Source organism: Fragaria vesca, linkage group LG2 (assembly GCF_000184155.1).
Source record: "Fragaria vesca subsp. vesca linkage group LG2, FraVesHawaii_1.0, whole genome shotgun sequence".
Lineage (NCBI taxonomy): Eukaryota > Viridiplantae > Streptophyta > Magnoliopsida > Rosales > Rosaceae > Fragaria > Fragaria vesca.
Genome location: NC_020492.1, coordinates 28,717,740 through 28,730,537, shown reverse-complemented (window position 1 = coordinate 28,730,537; position 12,798 = coordinate 28,717,740). Strand labels below are relative to the sequence as shown.

General features: G+C 35.8%; 1 protein-coding gene across 1 annotated transcript; it reads right to left on the bottom strand.

Moving 5' to 3' along the window:
• Positions 1–6,198: 6,198 nt before the first annotated feature.
• On the bottom strand, positions 6,199–8,687 carry LOC101306112 (peroxidase 47-like). Its single transcript, XM_004291618.1, has 4 exons — positions 8,408–8,687; positions 8,065–8,253; positions 7,794–7,956; positions 6,199–6,718 (listed from the first exon to the last, which is right to left on the bottom strand). The coding sequence occupies exons 1-4, from the start codon at positions 8,636–8,638 to the stop codon at positions 6,339–6,341; spliced, it is 963 nt and encodes a 320-aa protein (XP_004291666.1). The 5' UTR covers positions 8,639–8,687; the 3' UTR covers positions 6,199–6,338.
• Between the last annotated feature and the right edge of the window lie 4,111 nt (positions 8,688–12,798).

The following is a 12,798-nucleotide window of genomic DNA, read 5'->3' as shown; positions in this document are numbered from 1 at the left end:
GTATATATATATATATATATATATATATATATAGTCCCCTTTCAGAGTGGGATCTCGCTTTGAAATTAAAATGCGGGACTCCTTATTTTGCTCACTTTCAGGTCGTATTTCCACATCTCAACCGTACAATGTCTAAAACACAGTATGTAGATCATTCCTACAAAGTTTCATCAAATTTGAAGATCATTTGAGCTTTCGTAATCGTAATTTACATGAACGGTTCTGTTTGGACAACTTTTGTTCTGTTAATTTATTTAATCTAATTCGGTACCCTAGATGATCTTCAAATTCGGTACTCACCTTCCGACCCTCTATACCACTACCACTACCACTACCACTACCACTACTACCGACTTATAGCCTAGAGATCGCAAACCATCTCAGAGCTCTATGACATCGGCTAAAGAAACCGCAGAATCATAGATCGACCAAAAATCGACAAACCCAAACCGGATCCAGTAGATCCGATCTCAGCGCCGCTGCCATCGATTCATCACCTTTATGTGAACGCCAACCTCGCAACATAAAATTAGACCAGCTCGGCCCCGTCCGTCTGCTTCTTGTTCTCAAGAAGTTCTCCAGCCTCGCATCGAACCTCCTTAATTCCTCGCAGTCAGACCCTCCTTCCGATTGAGACTGAACCACCAAACCTCCCACAGCTTTTGCTCCAACTACGCCCTTTTCCTCCAGACACAAGGTCGATCTCCTCGATCCCGTTCGAAGACGAAGCCGCAACGGCGCGCCCGCCGGACAAGACATGACTCTCACTTTGGGGTTCTCTCGTGGCTTTGGTTTCTCTTGCCGCTCTATACTCTCGTATATCTTCCAGGGGGTCTTCCAGAGGTACATTTATTTGATTGAACATTTTTTCTGAATGAATGGAAAATATCCATTTTTCAGCTTCCATTTTTTTTACTTATTCTTATTATAAATAGGGTTGTGAAATTCACACATATATTTTTTTTTCTTTTTAGGTAATTTGGATTTTGTCTTTTAGTGACTTAAATTTTATCTTTTTTTGATTGTGTTAAACAAAGTGCATGATAACGTGTGTGATGAATGATTAATGGTAGAGACAAAGAGATAGCAAGAGAATCATCATCTTATTCATTGATAGGAGCCCTTTATATAGGGAATTACACAATACCAATATGGTAAGGATATGAATACATAGATCTAGTCTAACTACATATCCTATTGGTATAAGGCCAAGGCACAGATAGAGAATATCCTAGAACAGTGTGTGGATTTTAAGCCTCATTTGGTTCACGGATTGGAAAAGTTTGGAAGGGAAAATTGTTCATTTCTTTTATTTGGCACACCTAATGAAAAGAAAAACTTTACTGTAATATGGAAAAATAGATGAGAAATTGGATCCACCCACATACCATGGGATTCAATCTCCCTTGTCCTTTCCTAACATTAATTGCACATTAATTGCATCTTTCAAATATTATTTTAATATATGTTATTATCAAATTATCCATAAAATTTTTGAATCTTGAATCTTGAATATTTTATATTTTATTATTAAGGATATAATTGGTAAATTAATGTTACTTGTTTTTCTATCCATGCATAAACCAAATATTGGAAAGGAAAGTAAAATGCATCGCTTAGTTATTTTCCTGAAGTTCCCAAACACCTTGTAGGGAAACTAGTGGGAAATTTATTTTCTTATGTACATAAGAAAGACCAAGGAACCAATTTTCTTTCCATCAACCAAACGAGGCCTTAATTTGGGGTGTGTGGATTTCACATCCCTATAAATGTTGTACATATTAGTTACATATAACTTTAAACTCGTAGTAACTTTCTTATGGTAGCTAACAATTAATGAATGTTCATGAAAAACAAATGAATCTACTTACCTTTCGACGAATAAAACGAGACCTAATTAGGTTTGTTAACAAAGGATCACAATGAGAAATACAAACAAATCTACTTTTCTTTCAACGACCAAAAAAGACCTCATTAAGTTTGTCATCTCCAACTGGGAGGGGCTAAAATAGCCCTCAGGCTAAATTTTAGCCCATGAAAATCATCATGTGCATGAATAGTGAGGGCTAAAATTTTGATCATTTCAAACCCTTAGGGCTATAAGCTTACATATCATGTTGTTTTGCTTATTGTGGTTCCCACAAACAAATAGCTTAAGGGCTATACAAAAGGCCAAATATAGCCTAACCGTTGGCCCTTGTAGCCCCCCAAACCTTTTTTTTGGTTTAACATAGCCCTAGATTGGGGATGGAATTTGTGACTTTTGGGGGCTATATCCACCTCTTAGCCCAGGGTTGGAGATGGCCTAAGGATCCTCATGACTATCTAAACTTGCCCGGTTTATTTAGCACTTAAAACAAAGGGGTCAAAAGAATATATGGTGCCTAGCTGTACTGCTTTGTACATAATGTTGATAGTTAAGTACTTGGAGGTACGTACATAAAGTTGATGGTTAAGTACTTGGAGTTCCTGTATTGCTTCTGAAAATTATCAAAGACTGTTAGTTAAAGAACGTTAGATGAACGTGGTATCTGTGCTAATATAAACTCTAAGACGAACATGCAATCCAATGTCCATTGCATACATATTAGCTAGATATCTTGCTTCGTTTCAATGTACTACAGTTATTGAATTAAATTCATGACAACTCGGGACCCCGTACCCACCAAAGCAAATAGAGAGGTTTAAGATGAAATGGTGTAGAGGCCGGGAGAGAACCTCGATTTTTTTCAGAAACTAAACTGCAGATGGGAATCTGAACGAGACCTTCGAGACAACAGTGATCCTATTTACACAAAGGGAGTTGGGGAAAGGGCAGCAATGGTTATGGGTTTGGGAGCAGAAGTAGCAGCGGCAATTGTGGGCATCTGGGCGCTGTGTTTACGGCCGATGCTAATCAAATACGCCGGAGAGATGGTGGAAGCCACGGGAAACCATATCAGCCGTTTCATTCAAAGCAGGAGACGCAGAACATCAAGGACACGATACGGCCGCAGCTGGGTCTCGAATGTTTACTATTATTAATTAGCTAGCTAGCTGTAGAAGAACAAGAAGATGAAGAGGAAGAAGCGAATGAAGACATATATCTGTTCATATTTTCTTAGGTGTTTCATCGCCCTTCATTCTTTTCTGCATTTTCATGTATTGATCATACAGGAGTTGTGGCTCCATCGACTTGAATACATTTCAGGATCGACTTAGTTAAGTGTCGCAGTTCTTCTAGTGTTTAATTTGATAAATTTTTGATGAATAAAATAATACGTTCTTCTGCTACTTGACTTGATCAAGGAACTATTGATGATTCAAATGGTATTAGAGTAGCTAGCTCATCATGTGGAATGCAGATTCCAAATCTAACACACACGGAAGGGAGCGTTAGAACTTCTGCATTCTAGGTATTTGCGTAACATAATAGATTTTTTGAATACATTCCCATAGAAATTGGATAACTGGGATCTGGAATAAGCCCAACACATGGTTGTTCATAATCCTAATCGGTTAATCCCAATGATGTGACGACCTCATTAGTCCGGGTTGCTCATAGATCCCCTCTAACCCAAGCTTATTTAGAGCTTTCTGTCTCTGGCTTCTTAATTAATAGTCAATTTCCAGAATCGGTAATATTATACTGTAAAATAGGAATTTTCTAGAGTACCTATCTGTTTGTGATACCTACATCTACCGATATCACAACAAATTTGTTGTTGTTTTGGTAAAGATAGTCATTACTTGGGTAATTTGTTTTATTATAGACAATTTATAAGTTTATGAACAACTTGTTGTCGTTGTAGTAAATTAGTTCAATTATATATAAATGTGTAAAACAAATGTAGTAATTTTGTTGTCAATGTTGTAAATTTGACTCATTTAACTTGTCATTTTTGTTCAATTAGTGGTAAAATGGGTGTATAGTATACATCCCAGTACCGTAGACGGCCCCTTATAAAATATTTCCATTTCCATTTCCATTTCTTTGCGGCGAGGTTACCCTGAGTGGAACAATGTTGCTGTTTGGGGTGAAAATAGACTTTCTCGAACAAAAACAGGCCCAAATAGTTGCACGATCCAGTTTTTTTTTGGGAGGTGAACAAGGGTCAGGGCCGGCCCTGAGCATAGGCCCAGAAGGCCCAAGACTAGAGCCCCCAAACTCATGAGCCCCAAAGTTTAGACGTCTCCTATTTGTTATGTTTAAAACAATTTTCTTAAGACTCATTAATTACTGTTGTGGTTTGACATTGCTTACCAGTTTTTGTTTCTTTTCCAAGACTTATGGCCCATACTCAATAAGATTTGTTTAATTTCTTTCTTAAAAGTGACAACGATGGATTTAATTTCTTTTTGGCTAGAAGACTCTTGTATGTCTTAATATGGATCTATTTATATTTAAGCCAATTTGGTAAATATATATTCAAAAATCATGTCTTTGGTTCATCATGATTTGTTTTTTCTTTTCTTTCTAAAATTGCTTTGTTTACAAATTATGTCTTACTCATGGATGGCTGGGTCTTTTTTTTGTGATCACTGATGCTTGTGTTTTTCTAGTTTGGTGCCTTTATGGATGAAATCTGATTTTGGCTTTCATTTGTTCTTCCATAAACTTGATCTAAATCTTGAGTTATAAATTAAATATTGTTTTGCACATGTTTATCTAGTTTTATTTTGTTTTTATTTTTTTAAATCAGCTTCTTTGCATAGAGAGGAGTGGTGAAGAGAAAAGAATGAAAAAAAATAAATATGTAGAAGACAGAAGTTAAGCTTTCACAATAAAGTCTCAAAAAATTTAAGAGCTTTAAGTTTTTGGTTCGCCTAGAGCCCCGAAAATCTCAGACAAGGGTGTGTGGCTGTCGAGGAGTCCCATGGTGCTGGGTTGGCTCGACGACGTCGATATATGGAGTTTCATATGTTGGTTTGAAAGGTTTGACGCCAATAGTAGCGTTGCTTCGTTTTGCGTCGAGTTCGTGGGCGGTGGACGTTTTGTTGCTGGAATAACTAGTACGTACTACCCATGCATAGGTCTTTCTCAACTCATTGCATGTATTGCTTCCATCGCTGGTTGTGGCTTTCCAGGCGGCGTGGTCGTTGGTGGTGGTGTTGATAGCTCTTCAAGGGCTTCCTTTTGTGTGCCTTGTGTTGAGTTATTGCGCTTGTTGTTGGGCCTTTTTGCTTCTTGTAGTTTGTGTAGGTAAGTTGGCTTATAGGTGCAAAAATCAGCTTGACTAACTGAAAATCGACCTGATCTAATTCGCGATGGATTATAGCTAGTCTGCTTTGTTTGTTTTGTGTATATATATATATATATATATATATATATATATATATTATTTATTTATTATTTTTTTTTTTTTTTTTTTTTCTTCTTTTTTTGGTGTGTCTGTGTGGATATTGTGTTAAAATCATATGAACTATATGATCTGGTTGTTATCATATATATTACTTTGGTTCTAAATTTGTTGTAATCTTCGTTTATCAATGACGTTTCTCTTAATAGGAAAAAAAAACAAAAAACAAAAAACAAAAACTAGTACTACCCATGCATGTTTCATTTGTCAGTATGCAATTCCTCATTAGGTAACGGCGCATGGTGCATTTCATTCATTTATCTTAAGCACATACCAGAGTAACAGTTCAGTGATAGCTACTTACCTTTCATCACTGAACCTTTGCTCATTTCAAACGCTAGCTAGCTTCCCTTTGGGAGTTTTGGTCACCACTTATACACAATAGTTTGGTCAACTAAAGGAAGCACAAGCACACCATGGGAATTGATCGTTAGTTATTATTTGTGAGAGTAATGATTATTCATTCTATAGGTGAACTGCATTTCATGCTACTGTTGGATTTTATCTCATATTCGATTGGTGCTCCAGATATGGATAAGCTCAATATTCGAATGAGTCTACAGTATTAATGTGACATGTCGGACCAGACTTATCCTTATATCTATCCTGTTATGTGTACCTGAGCAGTTGCTATGAACCTGAAGTGATATATTAGTTTCATCAGCGTCTAAACTTTCTGCATTCAGTGTGGGTCTCCAGTTTCAGTTTTTTGCTATAGGTCCCCTATAATGAAGCTTGTCTAGCTGCAGATGATTTTTTTTTTATTCAAGATCGCAGTATCCTAAAGACTTCTTAGACTTAAGGACTAGCTGCAGATGATTTAACAAAAAAAATACCGATCAACAATTAGATCATTTTTAACTCAAAGGACCATTATTATGTAATATTTCACTATATGAATAATAACGACATACTGCTTTTCTATCAATAATACACATCAATTGAAATTGAAGAGTCATGAATATATATTCTCAAATTTCTTCACACAACTATCCTTCTTTAATTGATCTTGCGGCAATTTCCTCGTACTTCTCCTTTCGAACCTTCCTTAGGATCAAGCATGCTCATCTTCACCATTGCCTGTTGAAAATCAATGAAGAACATGGCCTGGTTGAAAGCATAACCATTTACAATTCCTCTGGTACTTGCACTTGCAAACAGGGTTTGGTCTGAAGTAAGAACTCCAGTTTTCTTTTGTAGTCCATTATAGTACGCATTGTCGAAAGTGTTTCTTGTTGAGTCGAAGGGTTGCTCAGCATTATCACCTGCGCTACATGTATTGGACAGTTGCTTTGCAAAAATTGAATCTAAATTATCCACAGAATCACTCAATCTGTTCTTGAATGATGAGCACCTGGCTACACCTACCGTATGTGCACCTGTAGTGTACAAAAGAAATCTCAATAGATGCCAAGTTGAAAAGTTGTTCTAGTAGATAGATAATTTTAAGAATTGAAATTTGTTTAGTCTTTTGGTTTGAAGTTGACATCTGTTCAGTCCTTATGGTTTTATTTTAATCTGAATAGTGCTTAAAGTCACAATTTTCCATCCAAATAGTTTTTTCGTCAATTTTTTTTGTTAGAATATTGACGTGGCCATTAAAGACATTGTAATTTTTAATGGCCACATCAGTAATTTAACTAAGAAAATTGACGGAAAGACCATTTAGACGAAAAATCGTGACTTTAAGGACCATTCAGATTAAAATAAAACCACAAACACTGAACATAAGTCGACTTCAAACCACAAGGACTATACAATATTTTACCCTAATTTTAATTAAAAAACACACATCATCAAAATGAACCATTGATTATCGTGTTGTTTTCTCACCATTAGAACTCGTTGAAACACTAAGTTACATTATTTAGTTCCAAATTAAGATGAGTGAAAACATAGATTTCTAGTGTGATTATATTTAGTAGTTATGTCTCAACCCAAAAAGAATATTAGTAGAGAACCATAATTCTGTTCTTATAAGATTTCCATGATGTTACAAGTATATATATATATACAGAGAGGATGTAGAGCGGACGTCCGCACTCTACTTAAAGTGCGGAGTGCGGACGTCTGTCCGTTCTCCACCCTCCGGCACCGGCGATGGCGCGCCTCCACCCCAGAAGACTCCAGTAGTGTCCCCGACCACTTCCCCTCCCCGGCGAGTCCATTTTTTCCAGTTTCTAGCGAGATCGACTTTGTTTGAAGTTTTGGGTGATCTCGCTGGAAAACTGGAAAAGAACGGACTCGCCGGGGAGGGAAAGTGATCGGGGACGCTGCTGGAGTCTTCTGAGGTGGAGGCGCGCCATCGCCGGCGCCGGAGGGTGGAGAACTGATGGACGTCTGCACTTTAAGCCGAATACGGACGTCCGTTTCATATCCTTCCTATATATATATATTATATTATTTTTTTTTTTTTTGAAATAAATGTTACAAGTATATAAGATATTTATTTACCAGACAGAGCCACCATTTCTCGAGCAGTAAATCCATGTTGGCCAAACATTTTAATGAGTTCGGAAGCATTCAAGGTGGGAGCAGGCAGATTCATCGTATCTTCTATTCTTGACCTTGTCCCATCCTTTCTACCGTTGGGTATCATATATACCGGACCTCCAGCCTATTGTGATTTAGCAATACCACATTACAAAGTCAGATATAGTTTCCATCACAACAAATGAAAAAGGGTTAAAGGAAAAAAGAAGAGACAGAAAAGAATTGCTTGTACCAAAAAGACCGCCTCTTTTGCAGCCATTGCAAGTATATCAGCGCAGGAGACTACGCCTGGGCATTGTTGCTCAAGCTTCTTCTTTGCATCGTCAATGACTTCGAAGCCGCGCAAGCTCAAATTGGCAGGGGAGTCTTTCTCTGCTGTGTTATCCTTTGTTGAATCAAGCAGAACTGATCCGTCACATCCCTATTTCGACATATCAAACAGGTCATTCTTTAAGAAATTGAGAAACATCAAAGTGCAAGAAAACAAAGTGATTATGTAACAAATTAAGAATTACTCTGTAAGTTTCCAGGGAAACTAGTCTGTCGATATTGTACGAGAGAGAGAGAGAGAGTACCTCTATGAAGCAGTCATGGAAATGCATTCTGATTAGGCCTGCTGCTAAGGTTGGATCAGCTTGCAAGGCTCTGGTGACTGTGTTCCTCACAATTTGTTCAGCAAATGGGCAACTCATTATGTAATACCCCATACTCAAACCATCTGCTCCAAACCTGATGCCACTGATCATCTCCAACACTAGAAGCACGCCAAGAAGCTTAGGAATCACCATATTTTGATAACTCTTCATTAATATCCTAATTAACCAGAAGTCAGAGGGAATTCCCTATATGAAGAATATATGAAGAATGAAGAGAACGGATTATGACTATATATACATGCAAACTAATGGTTAAGCAAAAAGTTATTACCTATTTACCAAAATAAAAAGAATACAAAAGATGATTGACAAAAGTTGCCGCCCATAACTGGAAGTAAAATATGAAAAAAAGAAGAAGATGAAGATAGTGGTTTATGATCATTCTTCCACCCAATCAAGCTAATGGTCAATGCGATAATTGTGTATCAATGCATGTTAATTGCATGTAAGTACACGTAACAAATGCACAATTAGCACTAAGCAATTAACATTAGCTAGCCAATGTAATCATAAACAGCTAACAATGCACTCCTATAGTTGGATGAAAGACTAATTATACATGCTTAGCTTAGTGTTTTATCACATTTGACTCCAATATATTCAACAGGTTGATCACCATTCATCTTAAAAGGATGTAATAAATTTGGACTTTAACTTGAAAAGAAAAAATCTTAAGAGAAATGAAAATGTAACATTATGTTCGAATTTGATTGTTTTGGTGGGATTAATGTCTTTAAACAAATTAACCAAACAGCTCTCTCCAATAGGTTTCGGCTTACTAAGCATAAGGTAATTCTCAGCCAATTACTGAACCTATCAACAAAAGATGGTCTCAATGACTCAATCACGTCCCTAATACTTGCAATTACGCTAGAACTTTGAGGAATGAATATTGAGACTTCAATTCAAACTAGTAAGATTTTAACTCGCAGACAAATGTAATTAGCTAGATTTTGGATAGTAATATTGTTTAAAATTTTGCATGGATGTTGGATCAATTAGGTCGACTATGGAAGTCAAATGGCAACATGAAAGTGGGGAGTGAAAAGCATATGCATGTAGCTGGATTCCATTGTAAAAGGAGGCTCTACCTAATCCCAGATTCGCAGAGGCCATTTCTTTTTGCGAGAAGGTGGAGAGACTGACTACTTATTTCGGCAGTGTCCAATCACGCGTGATCAAAGTTCATCAGAAGATATATGATAGTGTTATACACACGTCCGATTACATGTGGATTTGTGGTACCATATCCTACATATGAGGGGGCCATATATACATGCTTCGACTCCAAGTAAGTGCATGCTTGTGGCTGTGGTAGACATAACATGTTCTTTTGAAAAGTTCAGTGATGCATAAACTAATCTACCGTTGTTTCTGTCTTTGTAATCGGCAATTCATGCGTCTGAAATTGCTCGCTGTTTATGTTTTATCGGATTACTACTCTAGATCTAGAGGGCGAAGATAAGGTTTGAGAAATTGTAAAGAACAAATAATTAGCTAGTGAATGCTTGAATGGTTATCTGTATTAGCATTACCGATCGAATGGGTAAAGCCAAGTGCAGAAGATGATTCTTACTTTGACAAAGACGAAGAAGAAGATCCTTCTACATTATTACAGATCGATGTATAAGTAAATTATAATAGACCATATGATCTCTTGTATAGTTGTATGGTAACCAATGTAACCAATGTATAGGGGCTGACTCTATAATCCTATAATTTGTTTATTGTCCTTTTTGCCATACTCATGTGGAGACGGTTGATCATAATATCTCTCAATGTTCTTTTACTCAGCAAGTTTGGTCTTATTTGCATAAAAGGAATTCTCCGAATGGTACTCATTCTTTTGTTTCTTGGTTAAGATCTTTGTTCGATCGTACTGATAACTCACATTTACAATTAGCCATTATGATTACTCAGTTTATTTGGCATATCAAGAACAAACTCATTTTTCGGAATGTTGTGACAAATGTTAGTCAGTTATGGCAAATAACTGATAATTGTTTATCAATTAATACATTTTGTTAATCAATTAATACATCTTACCATCAACCAAAAACATATGGTATTCCCATGACAAAGTGGCATCCTCCTTATCCTAGTTTTGTAAAATTTAACTTTGATGCTTCGGTACGGTGCAACATGAGAAAGCTGCTATTAGGTTCGTTATTTGCGATTCAAATGAAAATTCTCTTACTGCTACTGCTAAATATATTAGAGATACTAGTGTGCTAGTGGCTGAAACTCTGTCTTTGAAAGAAGGTCTTCATACAATGTGGCTTCAACAGATGCAATCAGTGGTCATCGAGAGAGACTTCAAGGTCCTTATTGACTGCCTTAATGGAACGGCTGCTACTCCATGGTGTATTAGCTCTGTCATTCAAGATATCCGTTGGTTGGTTTTACATTTTCATGCTTGTTACTTCTGACATGTTCACAGACAAGCAAACTTTGTAACTGATAGAATAGCCTCAATAGGTCTTAACTTTGTTAACCCTGTAGTATGGTTTAATTGTCTTCCTCTTTGTGTCCCAGCATTCCATTTAGATCAGCTAGGAAGGGGAGTTTAAAGAAGTTTTGTGTTGTAGTTTGCACTTTATTTTAGTAATAAAAAAATGTATAGGAGGATGACTGGATTCTCAGTATATTGAGCAATAAATTATCCTTTTTTAATTAAATTTGTTATTGGGACCTTAGTGAAGTTTGTTTTGGAATTTTCAGTTTGAGTGTGGTTATTGGGACCTCTAAATTTGCTCAATATACCTTTTATTTTCTCTACACCTCTTTTTACTTTTCAATATAAGCATTTACTCACTAGACCTCATTTTAAATTTCTAGCATAACCTTAATTATTTATTAACATATATTTCAATCAATTAATCTCCTCTTATTCACTCAGTAGAGACCTCTCATTCTTTGTTTTCTTTTTTCTTTTTTGTTTTTCAACATCCATAATCCTTAGTTCCCTACCTACATTTTTTTGATTATTTTTTTCATGCAAGAAAATGTTCTATTATAAACTATTCTATATATCTTTTTAATTGTTTTTTTCTTTTGTACGTGTTATTTTTTCTCCATTTTTTTCTTTGGAATAATTTGATCTCTATTTTGTACCTCATAATAAATTATTTCAATAAATATATATTTCTATAATCGATAGATATTATTATTATTATTATTATTTTTGTAAAAATATTTATGCACCTTGCAAGTATATGCGTTCAACATGTATGATAATACAAAATTTTCTGTCACATGATCGATATTGATTATTTTTTTAGCTCTTATAAACTATAGAAAAATGCTAGAGAGCACAAAGTTTTATACCAAAAAATGCATACCAAATGATGTGGAATTTGACATAGAGTTCTTTTATTTCATTAATTTCCACCATGTATTTACATCAAATTAAATAAAAGATATTGATTATAAAAAAATAAAATTTTAATCAAAATGCCTTCCTCTCATCATCTATTTTAGATGCTTACGGTCTCGTTTCTAAGTATGTATTCTTTTACATAGACACCATTGATGCATAATGAAGCATCACCAGCCTAAGGTTCTCCCTTAGCAGAAGATCTTAAATTATAACCAAAAACAAATATATTAGATTTTAGTACCAAATCATAATATCACCCTTGCCTTCGAATGCCTTGCTCTTTCTCTATCTGGCTTCTAGATGATGATCAAACTCATCAATATAAATCACTCAGATCTTGATGTGAAACTTATCCAAATATCAAAACACAAAACACTTAGGTTAGAAAATCTAAACATAATAGGTTAGAAAATCTAAACAAAGATCGAGGCAACAAGATGGTTGACTTCATGTAGGAGAGCGACGGCATCTTCATCCTTAATATGAGTTTTAGGGTTTGCATGTATTATTTCATGCCTTATTTTAATTCTTTCAAAACTTAATTGTAGGAGAATAGAACATATTAATTTAGTTTTGTATATATTAGAAATCAACACTTAATGACGTGGAATATAAACTAATGATATGGGCAGAAAATCCTCTGTCACCAAAAACCCTGTCTCCTTCCCTGTAACCCACTCAAATTTTGACACGTGCTCTGCCACGTAAGAGTACATAACAGTCACATTACCTCCGTTAACCTATTTTCTTTTTATTTGTCTTCCGATGAAAAATATCATTTTATTTGTGTTTTTCATTTTTTTGTCTCTTTGAAAAGCAGGTCTCTCTCTGCTACTAAAAGAAACAGATCTCTCTCTCTTTACGCCGGTATCGGCCATGAACGACGAAATCTCTCTCTGAACTCCGGCCATGACCGCCTCATCTCCAATAA

Bases quoted from the DNA above. Each gene is read 5' to 3' on its own strand.
- LOC101306112 (XM_004291618.1), bottom strand. From the start codon at position 8,638: ATGAAGAGTTATCAAAATATGGTGATTCCTAAGCTTCTTGGCGTGCTT. The intron at 8,254-8,407 runs GTACTCTCTCTC...ATGTCGAAATAG, and splicing joins TCCATGACTGCTTCATAGAG to GGATGTGACGGATCAGTTCT. The intron at 7,957-8,064 runs GTACAAGCAATT...AAATCACAATAG, and splicing joins CAAAAGAGGCGGTCTTTTTG to GCTGGAGGTCCGGTATATAT.